Source organism: Perissodus microlepis, chromosome 17, assembly GCF_051167445.1.
Source record: "Perissodus microlepis isolate ML-2025 ecotype Zambia chromosome 17, ASM5116744v1, whole genome shotgun sequence".
Taxonomy (NCBI): domain Eukaryota; kingdom Metazoa; phylum Chordata; class Actinopteri; order Cichliformes; family Cichlidae; genus Perissodus; species Perissodus microlepis.
The window spans coordinates 27,203,615-27,221,566 of NC_140477.1; the positions used below are offsets into that span (position 1 = coordinate 27,203,615).

At 39.8% G+C, this 17,952-nt stretch overlaps 1 protein-coding gene across 1 annotated transcript; it reads right to left on the reverse strand.

The window, feature by feature from the left end:
* Positions 1-3,922: 3,922 nt before the first annotated feature.
* On the reverse strand, positions 3,923-8,847 carry LOC146369793 (fetuin-B-like). Its single transcript, XM_084909106.1, has 7 exons — positions 8,594-8,847; positions 7,982-8,095; positions 7,717-7,804; positions 6,617-6,777; positions 6,176-6,289; positions 5,119-5,205; positions 3,923-4,446 (listed from the first exon to the last, which is right to left on the reverse strand). Exons 1-7 carry the CDS (start codon positions 8,807-8,809, stop codon positions 4,051-4,053), a joined length of 1,176 nt encoding a protein of 391 aa, XP_084765232.1. The 5' UTR covers positions 8,810-8,847; the 3' UTR covers positions 3,923-4,050.
* Positions 8,848-17,952: the final 9,105 nt, after the last annotated feature.

Below are 17,952 nucleotides of genomic sequence, written 5' to 3' on the forward strand. Positions count from 1 at the left end.
GTTGAGTCCAACTCAGAGTTCAGTATCTTGTCCAGAGATAAGATGCAGACTGGAGGAGCCGAGAATGTAACCATTGACCTTCTATTAGACCTGCCCTATATCCTGAGCCACAGTCAATATCTCCCTGAAGAAGACTCCCTGGGGAAGATTTGATCGTGTTTGGGGTCAGAAGAGATAAAATACATCACACAAAATGCACACAAAAGGTAAAACCAGACACATGACAATAAAAAAAAATGAAATAAAAAAACTATAAACTCCCTTTTGAATCTCCTGTTTATAATATGAACTGAACATAATATACCTTTGTTATACATATCTGAGTGTTATCTATGCATTTTAAAAAGTACCTTACAGCTAAAGCCAAACAGTTTCATATTCAACATCAGATGCAAGAAATGCTCTAAACAAACAATGATATGAAATTTTTTGTCCCTGTTCCAAAGTTTGTGCCCCTACAGATGGTAAGGCACAGCTGCCACGTGATATCATGAGATTTCTTCTAAATAGCATGCCACAGACTTTCCACAGTCAAAAGTTGGAGTGTCATTTTAAAGCTAACTTTTTGTTAACACAGTATTTTGATAAGGATGAAAAGGCTTGAGCTGGCACCAATAAAAATGAGTTTGACGGAGCTAAGATCCTCATACTATATGAACAAATTGCAAATTAGTAACACAGATAAGATTAATATTACTAGAGGTGGCAAAAGTACAGACATTCTTTACTTAAGTAGAAATAAAGATACCTGTGTTAAAAAAATACTGAAAAATTGAAGTTCTGAATCAACTGCTTTACTCTAGTAAAAATGAAAAAGTATAGTCTCTAAAATGTGCGCAAAGTAAGAAAGTAAAAAGTACTTGAATCTTGTTGTATAGGACACAAGAAGTGAAAAAGAGACTATTTTCTGTTGCCTACATTGCAGAGGTTGACTAAGATCAGCTGTCGTGGTTCAGTGTGGGAAAAAAAATCAAAACTTACAGTAATATATAGCGTGAGCTCCTGTAGGTTATCTTAGTGTACATGTGGTGATCCGCTGACCTGCTTGTGTTTGTGTGGATTTGCAAAACTGAGTTCAACAAGATGTTTCCCACGCTGTCTTGGCAGATTTTCCATTTCCTATATTGAAAGTATACTGTTTATTCTCCTTATACTAGATGTATAAGTTTGGTGTAAAGGTGGAATTAATGTAAGTCTTACAACTTAAATGCAATTTAATCTACCACATTTGATGTGAAAACTGACCATGAGCACCACAGACACTGTGGAACAGTCCAACATAATGCTTCACTGTGAATTCGGGGCAGTACTGCAAGCTAATCTATCACACAACATTTCAATAACAAATATTCTTCTCTGACTAAAGTTAGCTCGCATTCTTTACTCTCCCTGAAAATATTGCAGCTGGACTTTAGCCTCCTACTTATAAAATATTAATCCCTTTATGCTCACCCCTCTTCAGTAGCTAGCTAGTGTGCCAACCACAACTCACCCCACTTTAACTCTGAGTATAAATGCTATAAATGATAGGAACCTGTTTTGAAAATGTCGAATGTAGATATTTGTGTTAAAATGTGGGGAGTAAAAGTAAAAAGTTGTCAGAAAAACAAGTACTCAAGTAAAGTCAAGTTACCTGAAAATTCTATTTAAGTACCTCAAACAAGTATTTTTACTTCATTACTTCCCACATCTGAACATTGTATATCATTAACTATACTGTTCTCCATTCTTCACTTACTTTTTTTGCTGTATAGATGTTAAGCCCAAAGTATAATGACCAATAGCGTTTAGAATAGAATTTAAAAGATGAATATGGTAGAAATATTGACTGCAAGAATATTTGGCAGTGTTAGCTGATGAATTCAATACAGCAATTTTGCCATAGATCCTTGTATAAATGTTTAGACTGCTCCTCAATTAATTTTCTTCCGCTTCTCCGGAACACCTCACCCAGGCAGTATTCTTATCATTTTCCCGATCAGATAATTGGAAACATTATCCATTTACTACACTGTCTACTTATAAAATATAACTATCAACATATAGATGCCAAGTTATCAGAAATCAAACTTTTGGTATTATATACCACGTCATGTACTGACAAATGTTCCAAATAGATGTGACTCATTTCATCAATGACATTAGAAGGTGTAAATGAACTTGTTCTGGTTCTAGTAAATTCAGTTTTGTTATATAAGAAATGTTATAAACAGTTAAGGCAATATCATCCTCTTGCTTTTGGTCATGATTTTGGACAATCGGTAAGCATGCTTTCAGTGGTCAGTTGTAGTTTCTGACTTTTGTTTGTTTTCTTATGACTACCTTTACCAATGGAGATGGTTTGACTGCCATTGTATTCCCAGCAAACATGGCTCTTGTGGCCCTTGTAGGGCCCATTCTGGACAGACCCCAAAATGTATGTAAGTACAGCACATTTGACTCACATAATTACTAGAGATGGCACGATACCACTTTTTTATGTCTGATACCGATACCGATATCATAAATTTGGATATCTGCCGATACCGATATGAATCCGATATAGTGTGTTTTTTAATCAATAAAACAGTTTTTTAAAATATCTTGCTGATTTTTGTATAAGTTCATGCTCAAGTTAAAAAAAAACACACTAAAGCTATTCTGTTATACCTGTATGCAAAAAATACACTGTACCCAAAATATTTTTTAGTTCAGCAATACTGATTAATCTAATAAACTTAAACCTACTCCATCCTCCCTATTCAGGTATTTTAAAGAGTAAGCAACCTAACTAATAGGGTTCTAAATATAATAATAATATAATATAATAATAATAATAATAAAAAATAGGGAACCACCCACCCTCCACCTCATGATGCTTAATCGACGTAATCAACTTTAATTTGATGCAGTGTGAAAAAAATGCACAGAAATCAATTATTTTTCAAGAGTAATTAAATAGATTCAACATATTTCTTCAACAGAATTGCAGACTGCACAGATCGTACCTTCCCAAAGGAAAAAGTAGTATAGCTTACTAGGGTATATTAGACTTAATAGTTACTATATACAGTAATGGACTTCTATACATTTTACATCAGATTAAAACTTTGGGTGTAAGATTCGGATAAATATTTATTAAAAGCTAGACATTTTAAATGAGAATAAGAAAGAAAAGTATGTCTTTATGCCCCCCTTTTCCCTGTTAATGCCCTATCGGCCCCCCTGGCTAAACTTTGCTAGATCCGCCCCTGCACAGTTACCAGCTGTCAGCTACGTAGAAAAGGATCCTGGTGTTGAAAGTAATATTAAATAAATATTATTTATAATACAACAGATTATCGAGCTTAAATGTGCTGCTGTTGTTCAGCCACTGGTTTCCTCTTTCTGGCGCGAAGTGGGCGATAAACAAACAAGAGAGACGGACTCGCGACAGAAAAGCCGATCAGCTGATCATTGATCAGTTTCATGATTGAAGTAGCAACAGGAGAGGGAGAGAGAATGAGAGGCAGTCACTCCATATATCGGTTGTTAAGCTTAACGCGGGAATGCTTTACTAACATTCAGAGATGAACTTACACACTTGCTTTACTTCTCTCTGGGATAACTTCCTCGGAGATGAAATGCCGGATTGCTAGCGAGGCTACAAATACACACAGCCGCTCTATCACGTGACGCATACTGCTGCGACGTGCTACGGTTATGAGCCGAGTTACGCCATGTCGCAAGTTTTTTGAGGTGCTTTTTTGATATCTAATGGATCGGATTACATTTTTTATTTCCCTCCGATATCCGATCCAGTAATTTACGTCAGCATCGGCTACCGATAGGTAATATCGGATCGGTCCATTTCTAATAATTACAATGAATGACTGTACTTGAACACAGACACACACACACACACACACACACACACTACAAATTGGAGAGTTCAATAATTCAATATTTTTTGCACACTGTCTTTATTACAGTGACAGAAAAATTTAGCAATCACTGAAATTCACTGTGTAATATAACTTCATCACACTTGAGCCTTTGTGTGTATTTTTGAGATCAGTTTCAAGCACCACACTATGCAGCTGGCTTGAATATGGGGTCCCTAGCGAAGAGTTCTACCACACCTTGATCTCCTCCCACTTTGGTGGGGCACTGGGCTGAGACTGAGGTTGGGAAAGGCTCGATGGTGGGTTCCATTTCTCCAGGAATCTGAGGGTCGGGCTTAAGTGGGAGAGTGACTCCAACTCCAGCGCCACCGGCGGGGACATCAGGGAAGGAAGGCAGGGTCACAGGCTGGTCCAGGGCAGGCAAGACTGTTACTATTCCCTCTGGGTCTTTGTGGGGTGTGGCCCCAAGTCTGTGCCCATGGCTGTGCTCGTGTTCATGCAGGTGACTGTGTGAGTGTGTGTCATCATGGGTGTGTTCAGTCTCTACACCCAGCAGGTGGAGCTGTTTCTCTCTCTCAGATGCCTGAAGGAGAGATAGAGAGTGCAGTATAAGGCATGTGCAGAATACTGCAGTTAAGCAACCTTAAGTAGAGATGTGAGTATGTGCTTAAAGAATGTGCTTTGGTGCAGCTATCTTTGTAATGAAAAAAACAAAGAACAACTTTGGGGTCCCTGGCTATGTCCCCCCTTCTTAGGGGGTGTGAAATTTTATCTTTCAGCTCATACATTTGGATACTGTTACAGCTTAAGGATGTGTTCACTGACAACACAGGCTTGTGTTGTAGATCACTGCCTGCTCAACTGTACTTCAGCCTGTCAGCTAGATGGTGCAATTTTCAATGTAAATTTAAAATAAAGCTGTGTTGCTGATTAAGCCTTTCATTGCGAGAAAAAAATCCAAATGACCACTGGTGTAGTTTTTCCTCATTAGAGGTGTAGCGCATAACCACCTCCCATTTATCCAGGCTTGGAACTGGCACAAGGAGCATGTTTGCTGTGACCTCCTGAGATTGGGAGTTGGGATCTTGTTCTGGCCTTGAATCAGGGGGCTTTCACATGTGAGATGAATGCGTTAACTACTGCAGCATCGAGCTGATGGCTGAAGTCCAATTCAAATCACAGTATTCATCACATATGCTTTATGTGACTGAAAGGTATCTGAACAATACAGATATGACATGTTAGTGAGTCTTACCTCAGGCTCATAGATCTCACAGTCGACATTAATTCGCCCCTCATCAAAAAGAGGCTGGAAGCGGGTTGCCTTACAGAAGCCCTTGTGCTGAGAACAGAAAAAAAAAAACTTAAGAGAGCAGAGGATTAAGGATGCCTGTGGTTTATTACGGCTGAACAATTACACATACCGAATGAAAAAGTAATCCTGTCACAAACTAGTCAGTGACAGAAACCTAGAACACACTGGCTGTCCTGGCTATCCTGGGTCTCTGACCAATCGTTTTCTGTTTACCTTTTGAGTTTTTAAGTTGTCCTTTTAATTATGTTGAGTAATTGGATCATCTTTTCATTGCCTTTAGTTTAGTATTAGTTATGTTTCACTTACGTCTTCTGTGTTAGTCTGTCATGTTTCGTGTCTTCTTGTCCATGTTGTGAAGTTTTATTGTCATGTCTGCGTCTCATGTTTCCTGTTTTATTTTGAAGGTTCCTATGTCAGTGTAGTCGGCTTTGCTTCCTTCGTCTTGTTATGTCAGATTAGCTGCTGTTTCCCCATGTGTTTCCACTTTCCCTAATCAACCTTGTGTGTATTTAGTCTTTGTGTCAACCTTGTGTGTATTTAGTCTTTGTGTTTCTGTTTATTCATTGTCAGGTTGTCTGTTGTCCTTTGTGCAACGTTCCTATGTTCCATGCGCTAGGTATCTTTGTATCCATGTCAGGTTTCATGTTTTGGGTTTCTTATGTTTGTCTTTAGCTTCTCCAGTTTAGGTTATTGTTTAGCTTCACCTCTGCCATTTGTTTTGTAAAGGTTTCCCAGCCTTAATAAAAGGCTCGCTTCGCATTTACATTCAAGTTTTGTTCTACGTGTCTACGTACATTTTGGGTCCATTCCTCAAATTCATACAGTGTGCTGCTGCAGACTGTGACACTGGCTCCGAGCTTTGAGCGGAAAGCAGAGGTCTTTGATTGCAGCATTAAAAACTGAAATGACCCCCTGATCAAAGAAGCCCTCAGTGATCTCATCAACCCACGTGATTACAACTTGACATGAGTAAGATTAATTCTTTCTCCTGACTGACAGCAAACTTGCAGTCCATAGGGGGGCAGTTCTCAGCCGTCACTGCTTCTGTGCTGTGGGGGCAGGTGGTCTCCTGGATGGTGTATTCCACACGGTAAATTGAACCTGCTACAACCTGGAGACAAACACAAAAAGCATAATAACATGTCAATCTAAATGAGAATCCATGATGAATAAAGGATCTTTCTTATCCCTGTTAATATTCACACTGTTGTATTTCAGATTGATCGAGAGCTTTACAGTGAACCTTTTGACAATAATGATTTACAATAGTTTAGCCCAGAACTATGACTATGTGCACTAGTTTTTCAGTGTCACTCAGAGACAGGATGTTTTTAATTTTAGAAAATGTAAGCAATCATCCACAGTAAGTATTTGGTTAGACAGCATTTTTGTATGTCACATATCTTGATGTTTCTTTTCGGATATGTGGTAACCTTACCTGTGCAGTAGCACGGGAGATTTTAAGCAGAGTGAAACGATTGGCCGGCCTGCTCTGGTTGTGGAATTTCTCCAGAGAGTGGGTCACAGTCTTCTGAATTTCAGCTTCCTCATTATTGTCAGGTAAATATGGACAGCCATCACAGTCCTCATCCACCGTACCTGCAGGAATTGAGCAGAACAAAAAAGTGGTTTTAAATAGGGCTGTGCGATATGACCAAAATCTCATATCCCGATATTTTTAGATATTTTTAGATATTTTTAGACATAAGTTGTAACGGCCGCCGTTTTCTTTGTGAATATTTATTACACGGCGTGTTCAAGCCTGTTCTAACGTTTGAGTCTAAGGTTTATTTTTTAGCACCTGGCGGCTCTTTTTTACTTCTCATCCGTAAACACTGCATACTCTTTCACGGGATTTAGTTTATTTTGAAAAGTCTCAACAGGATCTTGAGCTTTATTGTGAAAGGTTAATATGCAAAACAAACAAGCGGACGGCGGAGCCACGCCATTGTTTTACCGTCGTGGTTGCTAACGTAAAAACAGGCGCTTGTCCGTCCATAGTGTGGTTATATTAAATATAAGAGAAAGAGAGAACTTTAAGAAATTAATAAAGCCACTACAGTGACCATCAAAACGATGAAAAAATATTGCCGTAAACATTATATTTTGCCACACTACGAAACAAACGATAGCGTAATATGAAACGATAGATGTTTTTATATCGTCATCCGATATATATCGTTATATCGAACAGCCCTAGTTTTAAATGTTGGTGTTGCACAAAACCTGTAATTTTAACAAATTGTCTGTTTTTATGTTTCCTCTATAAAGTACGCTGCTGTATATATGTCATGTATACTTTATTGAGCCCCATGGGGAAATTACTCTCTGCCTCTAACCCATTCACTTAGTGAAGCAGTGGGCAGCCATCTGTCCAGCGCCCGGGGAGCAGTGTGTAGGGACGGTTCCTCAGAGAAGCCGTTCAGTGGATTCGAACCCCCAACCTTCCAAACATGGGGTGACCACACTCCTTACTGAGCACTCCTGGCCACTTGAATGTCATTGTAGATATAATGGTTAAATTAATATCTTTCATACTTGGTCTGATAACACAGCTGTATTTGTAGAGGCGCTCCACTCTATGCACCTTATTGATGAAGATAGCAGCTTTGCACTGTCCATATACCTGCAAACACAAATACAATATATCAATACACCAAATGACTTTTTCTCCTTCCAACTTCTGAAGTAATGCTTATGGAACAAAAACCTAAGATGCTCACTATGCTGAAATAGAATTTCAGTTAGGATTACCCCGTGTTCTCTGTGTGTGCGCACGTGTGTGTGGTGTGTGGGCTCTTACCTTGATGTTTTCCCTTGGACGAATGTCACAGCTCTTCCAGTCCCTCTTGCTGAGAACGCTGCAGTTAGTCTCCACAACATCTAGAGTGAGGTAGAAGATCACACCATTCTCTCCCTGTGACACACAGACACACACACACACACACATATCAAACAATATTTACAGTCAATGAAACTCTTATGGAATTTATCATGAGTGGTTACTGGTTTGAGTTTGAGTAACCCATGATATTTCACGGTGTAGTGATAATTCATTTTCCACCTGATTCTTCTGATTTTCAATCTTGACCCTTTTCAACCAGGTAGTGTTAGCAAAATACAAACACTATTTTTCAGGCTAGTCAATCATATCATTTTCAATAAACAGGCTGACTTGTTCTACCTTCATAAAAGTGAATGTGGTTCATTTCTGTTTCACCAGATTTAATAGAATTCCAGGGAACACTTTATGCAAACTGTTTTCTATAATCTTCTATAATCCTTTCTTTTCTACAATCAAACAGAGCAACAATGTGCTGAACTTGCGGGGCACTTTGTTAGAAAGTAATTCCACCCTAAATAGCACTGGTCTACCATACAGTAATAATGCTCCAAGCTCAGCAGCATGGCTTACATGTCTCTTTATGTGGGCGTTGGACAGGTGGTGCAGGCTGAAGACGTAGCCCTCCTTCCTGTCCTGGTTGATTTTGGTAAGAGCCAGTTCAGCAGCTGCTTTTGTTGATGTGTCTTCACATGAGCCTGGCTCCATGCCACCATGCTCCACTGGTGCACCATTGATGGTCACACAACCCAACGCCAGCAGCAGTGATAACAGCACGCAGGTCTTCATGGTAAAGGCCTGGGACGACTCTCTTACACACTGCCACACTCGAGCTTCCAAAAGAGCTGTGTAGAGATGGAGAGGTCACATTTTATATTCTGCTACCCACCTGTGCACACACACACACACACACACACACACGCACACACACACACACACACACACACACACACACACACACACACACACACACACACACAGAGAGACTTGCATAATAAAGTTATCAGTTGTTAAATAAACAAGCTGTACACTCTCTCTTCTTTTGGATCAGTAGGCACATGATCCAGTGTTGCCACACAGTTGAGCCTAATCGACGACATGGCATAATGTTTTGACCTTCTTCAGTTTGCTTAACCTTCTTCTTGAAGTGGTGATAATGCTGTTATCCAGCTGTTGCAGTGTGCTCACTCTCACCTGGATGGTACAGGTGGCATTGTTAGAATCATGTTTTTTTAAATTTCTCCAGTGCTTTAATTCCATTCAGCTACTTCTTCTGAGTGAGAAGCTGCTCAGGATGACTGTCACCACCTTCTGAATGTTAGCAAGACTAAAGAGATGGGGGTTGACTTTCTGAGGAAAAAAACTGCGATATCATTGGTCAGAATTTGGAGGTTGAGGCAGCAGAGCCCCGTTTCTCTCCCGTGATTCAACCTTGCTGCCATAAAGAATGCTTTAGGAAATGATTCCTACCATTGACTAAAAAAATGTACAGCAACTCCTTATTCTGTGATAAATGAACATACCTGTCATACACAAGATCCCAAACATATTTTTGTATTATACAATACCTTCATGAAACTGTTTTTCTTAGATTTAAATGGTACATATTAGTTATTAATGCATTTTGCACTTTTGTCTTACATAATGTCCGTCTTAGTTTTGCTTTTTGTAACGTTTACACTTATATAACGCTTACATAGCAGTTTTCTTTTTCTCAAACTGAACACTCAAAGGGCTTCGTACTACAAGCCTCACTTACCCAATCGAACACACATTCATACGGCACTATTATTCAAGCAATGTGTCTAATATTCATGAACAGACCCCCATTCCAATGTGCATCTGGAGCAACTCAGGATTCAGTGTCTGGTTCACACATACGTCATCAGGCAGCTTGGAGGCACCAACGATATAACCAGCAACTTTTTGCACAACCTGCTCTATATCCTGAGCCACAGCCAATCTCTCTGAAGAAGACTGCCTAAAGAAGAGCCGAGCCTGGATTTACCACTTGGGAGTGGAAGCCGTTTGTGGCCAGAAAACACTGTATGCATTACACGCATAGCACACAAAATGTAAGACCACACACGTGACAATAAGTTTTCTCATGCACATTTTCCTTTGTGTACAAGTTTACATCTGTAAATAAAGTCTTGACATGCATGACATAAACACAGTGATTCAGTTATGATGGTTTTAAATTAAAGTTTATTATGTTTTTTTAATGCAACTTTTTTCAAGCTGCTTTCAACACTGCTGTACAACCTGCTTCTTTGCCCAGCTTAAATGACACAGAACCTGAGTCATCTCCAGTAGCTTAAAGATGAATAACCCATTGTTATTATGCTGAAAGTTGGTTTCACACAGCACATTAGTTTGACTGCTAATAAGTAATTGATTTGACATGGTTCAGTTGTATTTTATGTACAGTATATACCCACATAGAAGACAGGACAGGCCGGATCTGGTGTCATGCCGGCACTGCTGACTGACTTCTGGCATGGTAAGTGGTATGTCATCCAGATATGGGCCACGCCTGGAGTAGATGACACTGTTTATGTCAGAGATTCCCAAAGTGTGGGGCCCGCCCCCCAGGGGGGGTGCAGAGCCATTGCAGGTGGGGCGCGGTATGAAAAGGGGGGGAAGAAAAAACAAAACGCTTGGACACTGCTAGCACAGGGCGCCCACAGAAACGCAAAGCAGGAGATGAAGCATCGCTGAATATGTTTCCAAACCAACTTCATTCTATGCCAAAGACTAGAAAATATGGTGAAGCATATCTTCCCTTTGGCTTCACCTGCACAAGTGCCGAGGTAGGTCTCCCCTGCAGAATTGGTTTTCCCTGCGTCGGGTGCAGCGCTGGGCTCTTCAAATCACGGACAAACAGTATCCTACAGTTGTTTATGTTTCTAAACCCATTTTGCACAGAGAGGCATTTTTTGAAAAATGCATTGATAGCAATGTTGAATATTATTACACATACAGTAAAATAATCACACCGTGACGCCTCTGCCTTTCTAAATGGAGGGACAGTAACTGCGTTTGAACCTGAAGACAGTAAGATTAACAGTATTTTGTCTCTATCTGCCATTCTGCAATTCATCTCATGTAAACAATAACGTGGCGCACAGCGTGACGTGAAAAAAGGCACATACCTTTGACGTTGCATGACAAACTCTGTATTCCTCGTCCACACGTAAACGCAAAAAAAGGAGTTTTAAAAAATCTCAGTTTTCGGTGATTCGAAATGCCGTTTACGTGTGGACGAAACAGTTGCGTTTTCAAAAATACCCGTGTAGGTGTGGACGTAGCGTCAAAGAGTTAGTAGTTTATTTTCTTACTACCTGTAACTTATTGCAGATTACTTGTATTTGCTTAATTGTTTACTAAATGTTTGAGGTGTGAAAGAAACCGCAATGGAGCAAAATATGGGTGTGTGTGTGGTTGGAGGATGTGTGCGTGCGTATGCGTGTGCGTGCATATGCGTGTGCGCGCGCGGAGGGGGGGGGGGGCCGCGAACATTTTTCTTGTAAAACAAAGGGGGGCCTAGCAAAAAAAGTTTGGGAACCACTGGTTTATGTGATGGCATGCCATATCTGGCCCGATTATGGTTTGGTTTATGTGGCCCAGGCTCATAGAAAACAGGTCTGGCCCGGATCGGGTATCAAGCTGGCACTTCTGACTGACTGGTGTCATGGCAGGGTGTATGCCAACCAGATGTGGGCCAGGTGTGGCAATGATGGCACTATTTATGTTCCTATTTTCTTATTTTAGGAGACCCAAATGCCATGTTGGAATACTATACCGCTATGGTAGCCAACGTTTCAAATGCAAGTTTGACAGGTTTGTGTATGTACACTTTATCCAAAACCTAGTGAGGATTTACTCATGTTTACCACTGAGTGGCTGTCGCTCAGGCGGTAGAGCAGGTCACCTACTGATCGGAAGGTCAGTAGTTCAATCCCTGGCTCCTTCAGTCTGCATGTCAAGAGCGTGAATGTGTATTAATGCAGTTAGGTATGACTGGGTGACTGTGGCATGTTGTATAGAGTTCTTTAAGTAATCCGCTAGAGTAGAAAACCACTATTTAAGATTCACTGTTTGAACAGAGTTTCGTCATGTTACCTTTGCACTACTATGTTCTGACACATGTTGTTATTACATGGCTTGATTAAGGTACACTGTAAAATCTAATTAGTTCCCAGAACTCAAAAAAATTGAGGAAACTCGTTGCCTCAAAAAAAATTGAGTAAAGCTTAGCTAAAAATGACTACATTAGGACAACTTATTTATTTTGAGTACTCTGTACAAGCTCATTTGTTCTCAGAACTCAAAAAATTTGGATCAAGTTTACGTAAGATGACCAAGTTAGGGCAACTTACTCATTTTGAGTACACTGTACAGCCTTGTTAGTTCCCAGAACTCAAAAAAATTGAGGAAACTCGTTGCCTCAAAAAAACTAAGTAAAGCTTACTTAAGATGACTGTTAGGACAACTTATACATTGCAAGTCTGCAGTATTAAGAATAACTTGATATTTCTGACTGTACAATTTTAATTGTTTACCTACTGACAAACATTTCAAGTTCAACTAAATGAAAAAACAATTTGTGGTAACCTGAATATGATTAAAAATAATTAACAACACTTTTTGTAGTGATGTTAAAATCAGCCCAACTTTTTTTTTCAAACACAACAAAGTATAACAGCCAACATACTGGACACTGTTCTCTTGAACAACAAACAATTATATTGCCATCACTGTTATAATCTTACAATGAAACAAAGTCTCAGATTTAATTATTAAGAAAATAAGTTTAGGCCTACCACAAGTTTGTTTTGTACTTACATTACTTATATAATCAAAATAAAATATTTGTTGTTCTGTCACAAGTGCAGTCTCTAATTTAAACAACACATTTGTTTTTCATTCCAACACATGAGCTGGAATGTTGTAATATTTTAAGGATGGCTTGTTTCCAGTCCAGGCATTACTGCCTGAATGACTATCACGGATCGAGGTGATCCAAATGTAGGTGCAGAAGAAAGTCTTTAACTTCCCTTAAGTACAGTGGCAGTGGATGTGGGTTGGAGATGCAATGAGCTTGAACCTGCAGGCGACCATCTTCACTGACCACACCATCTGTGACGGAGGACTCATCTCTCCTGTTGTCCTGCAAGCAAACAATCATATTTTTTGGAACATGAACTTAATTGCTTTCTTAAAACATTTTTTCTCAAACATGTCACCTCTCCCCACCGGAGAGTCTGGAATTGTCAGTCTGGAAAGCCGTGACCCCCACCTGACACACAATAATGTCATGAAAGCATCATTTTAAAAAGGGCTATGCAAACATGGCCAATAACTTTCATTCTAATGATGTGCAAAATGATTTGGGAACAAAACAAATTTTGCTGTTACAAAACTTGCAGACTTCACTATATACAGTGTAGACCCTCTAAACTAAGTTTGGGGGATGTGATCTTTCAAGAAATGCAGACCAAACTGTTGTTGTTTGTTTACTTACACAGCATGTCTTGTAGAATTAACTGGAGTCACCAGCAACAGCATAGTGCAGTCATATCTCAAGTCTAATAACAGAAGACAGGAAAAGATCAGTAAAGAAACAACTTCTCCAAACCAAAGCACAAATAAAACAATAAGTAAAACAGGCTGAGCTAAAGTATGATTAAAGTTCAGCCTGATTAATATAAATGTCACTGACAGTTGCTAATATATTGGAAAACCAAAATACTTATTGATGTCTTTCTGTCCAACAGCAGGAGTGCTGGTCCCGAGCCTCAAAGACAGTAAGAAGCAAGCAGAGGGAGAAAAAGCAGAACATTTTTCAGAAACCGATTTGATCCTTAATGGCTGTGCAATTATTGTAACATAGAGTTTGCTTATGTTGTTAAATAAAGGCTAGATTTGACATTAATAGATGCCACAGATGTTCAAAAGCTGCCACAAAGCATGAAAAAAATGGACGTTTCTGAAAACGTCAGAGCATTTTTGCAAATATGTGATGTCTTGATAAATCGAGCAGATATTTGAACTTTACACAGCTATATTCTTGCCTGAAAATATCTTAAAAGTTTATTTTGTGACCCGTGGCATTTTCAAAACACATCTTTCATCCTTCCGCCCTGAGAAGCAAAACTTCCAGCTTACTTAGTTTTTCTAAGTTAAGACAACTCAAATAAATTGAGTTTATCAGCATTTTTGCATAAAAAGTACTGGTAACTTATTTAAATCGAGTTCTAATAACAAATTGATAAAAACTGAGTTCAGCCTATTTAATATTTTTAATTAAACACAATATTACATTTTACAGTGTACACATTAGGCTGAGCTGAGCTGAGCTGAGGGCCAGAGCTGAAACTGTTCTGGGCCAGCACAAGACCACCAGTGTGTCTGCAGCTGGCCTTGTGCTGGCCCATGTGTGGGCCACCTTTGGCAAACCAGATCTGGGCCACCAAAGGGCCGTCATTTTTTCAGTATGTGAGCCACGTGTAAGCACATTGTGTGGGCCAGATCCCGGCCATACCAATTTTGCTATGTGGGTAGTGTACACATAAATAATCTACGAGCACTTTGTGCTTATTTCTTAACTTAATGTTGCTAAGTATCTTTTTCCAGATGCTAAACTTGGTTTAGCCTGGTTCTGCCAGAGGATTCTTCCTTTTAAAAAGGAGTTTTGCCTTTCCACTGTTTCCAAGTACATTCTTGATTGTTGGCAATTACTCTGTATTATTGTCTGTACTGTACTGTGCATATGATGATACTCTGAAGACTGCTGGGATCATAACAGCAGTAAGATAACTGGACCCAGCACCCTTTCCACAGAGGGGTTTTTCTGCAGAGGATGGACAGTAGAAGAGTCATAAGTATCCCCCTCGCAGGACGAAGGCCTGAAGTGAGGTGATGGGGGTTGGTAGAGGCCATAAAACTAGAGTGCTGAAGAGGTCTGCAACTTTGGAGATAGCTGAAAGCCTCATTGACAAACAACAACACCAACTGGTATGTTTGAATGTCTATTCTACATACATTTGGACTCTGGTCCTATGGACAGTGATGGAAACAACTGGAAGAGACATTCATGACGCCCTGCCGAACTAAAACCACTCTGCACAGATGATGGGTGATCACCGCAAAGCTGGAATGTTTTTGAGAATGTTACTTTCTTATTTTAACTATTAAATTAACAATTCATTTGTTTGCTCGTAGGATGCAGTTTGCCATTGGATGAGATCAATGCGGAATGGAATAACTGCTAATACATTTGTTAAACTGTGTACTTTTACAGTAATTTAGGGTGATTGACATATGCTGTGTATAAAAATGTTTGCATTGAAACTATCAGACATGAGGTGATCATAACTGGGAACTTTTCTAGCATAAAGGTCAAAAAGGGGGGAATGTTAGGTTTTGTATTGTTGATTGTCATTTATGCTTAGAAATATCTACTTATATATGCTTAGAGTTTTATAATTAGTTGTAGATTGGTAGAGGTTTGATCCTTGATAGTCTGCAAACTTTGTGTGCATTAGAGAGCACTCTGGGAGCATGGGAGAGGTCGTACCTTCTCTTATTGTTTTATGGTAGGATAAACGTGGCTATATCTGTTTTAGGCTAAGTGCCTTTTGTTTAGATGAACTGTTGGACTTCCAGACCAGCAGGTTTAGGGAAGTCATTTATGGGGTCACACTCTGACCCCACACACACACACACACACACACACACACACACACACACACACACACAGGCAAGGTACTCTTTGTGTGTATGTACACGTCGTATGTTAATGAACCTATGCATATTCATGTAACCTCAATAAAAGAGCAGTGTTACGGGGGAGCGGACGAGAGCAACTGGGGTCAAGCGAAGGAACGGCGTTTGTCCGGTTCTCTCCCGTGCACGAGAAACATGAAGAACTTTGCCTACTTCGTGTCTTGATTTGCTGTGTAATTATATTGTCTTCAGCGTTCCAGCGAATAGGTTCAAGCTACAAACCTATCAATCCCCTTGTACCTACAGGGTTAATATTAACACATATGCTAGTCTGAAAATGTTCTTTGTGGGGCCTTTTGGCAAACTGATGCTGGACTTCCAGTAAGGATGAGCAAACAGCTGGCATCTGCTGCTCTGCAGGCCAAAGGCTGGTTCAGACAAACTGAGAGGTCATAGTGCATTGGGAAACAGGGTATGTTCATTTTTTACTTAAATAGTCAGAAATCCTCATAGTTAGTGTAACTGACAAATTCAGTTGACAAAATCCAGCACTGAATTCTCAAAGGAAATACACACGCATAAAACTTTGATAGCTGACAACTCTCAAATGCACCTATTTATTTGGCCAAGCCAACAAAGACGCGAATGTTTCATTCTTTTAGCCTTCATCAGACTATGAAACAAACTGGAGGTCATATATATTCCTATACATCAGTCTGTCAGATGACTGGTTTGAAAGAATCAAAAGGTAATGATTTTTCCTAATCTCTTAATAACAACAGCTTATATTAACAGTCCTTAAAAGCTTATATTCGTCGAACAAAGACAGCACTCAACATATTTCAGAACATGAAAACAGTTATTCTAAGAATATCACGAAGCTAAACATGTTTCTCCTGCCACTCTGCATTTCTTGACCCCACGAAGCTGTCCGTCGCTCGGGAAGTTTGCAGCAATGGAGCGCCTTGGCATTGTACAACGTTCGAACAGTGCCTGGGCCTCTCCGCTTCACATCAGAATCAGAATCAGAATACTTTATTAATCCCGAAGGAAATTAGGGTTACAGCAGGCAGCACGCTAATGGTGCATGCGCACTTACAAAGGAACCTTCTGACCAACTTTACACAAACATCACATTGGGGAGACATGTCAGAAAGGTAGGCTGATAGGAAAAAAACAAGGAAAATACATAACATGAGGTAAGAGGAGGAGTGAGCTCCTAGTGGGAGAACAGTTTGATAACAGAAAAAACACCTCAGCACAAAAAGCACATGACTATCAATACACCATAGAAACACAAGACAAGCAACAGGGGCGGGTAAAGGGTAAGAGAGAGCCGGTGTAGACAGCGCATCCGGTCCTGCAGCATGTCTGCGCTGGTCCAGTCGACTGCCATCTTCCCTGGTAGGGCACAAGCATCGAAGGCGTTTGGAAAGGGAGGGGGGATCAGTGTAAGTAAGTAAGTAAGTAAAATTTTATTTATATAGCACATTTCTAGATAAAAGATCACAAAGTGCTTCACAAAGTATAAAACAAAAACAGTCAAAAGTTAACAAAATGCAATTTTAAAAAGATGTGTTTTTAGCTGTTTTTTAAAAGTAATCACTGAGTCTGCAGATCTTAAGTTCTGAGGAAGAGAATTCCACAGTCTGGCGGCCACAGTAGCAAAAGCTCTATCACCCTTGGTTTTCAGTCTTGTATACTGAATAACAAGTAGGCCCTGATCACAAGACCTCAGGGACCTACTAGGGGCATAGGGCTGTAAAAGTTCAATGATGTACGCTGGTGCTTGTTCTTGAAGAGCCTTAAATGTCAGAACCAGAATCTTAAAGTGGACTCTGAATTCAATGGGGAGCCAGTGCAGCTGTATACGCAATGGTGTTACATGAGAGTATTTCGATGTTTTTGTCAGAAGCCTTGCTGCGGCATTTTGGACAATCTGCAGACGCTCCAAGGAGTTTTTGTTTAGACATGTAAACAGTGAATTACAGTAGTCCAATCGTGATGAAATGAATGCATGAATAACAATCTCCAGTTCAGTATGAGATACTATGGGGCTCAATTTAGAAATGTTTCTTAAATGATAGAAACAGGACCGAACCAGAGATTTGACGTGGACATCCAGGGTAAGAGCAGAATCAAAGGTTACCCCTAGGTTCCTGATAGACGATTTCACAAATGTTGAAAGAGGACCAAGAGCA

What these genes read in the sequence shown, in the direction of transcription:
- LOC146369793 (XM_084909106.1), bottom strand. Translation starts at nt 8,809, where the DNA reads ATGAAGACCTGCGTGCTGTTATCACTGCTGCTGGCGTTGGGTTGTGTG. An exon ending in ACGCCCACATAAAGAGACAT is followed by an intron (nt 8,096 to 8,593) that starts GTAAGCCATGCT and finishes TGTGTGTCACAG; the next exon opens with GGAGAGAATGGTGTGATCTT. An exon ending in GTGAGATCTATGAGCCTGAG is followed by an intron (nt 4,447 to 5,118) that starts GTAAGACTCACT and finishes TCTCTCCTTCAG; the next exon opens with GCATCTGAGAGAGAGAAACA.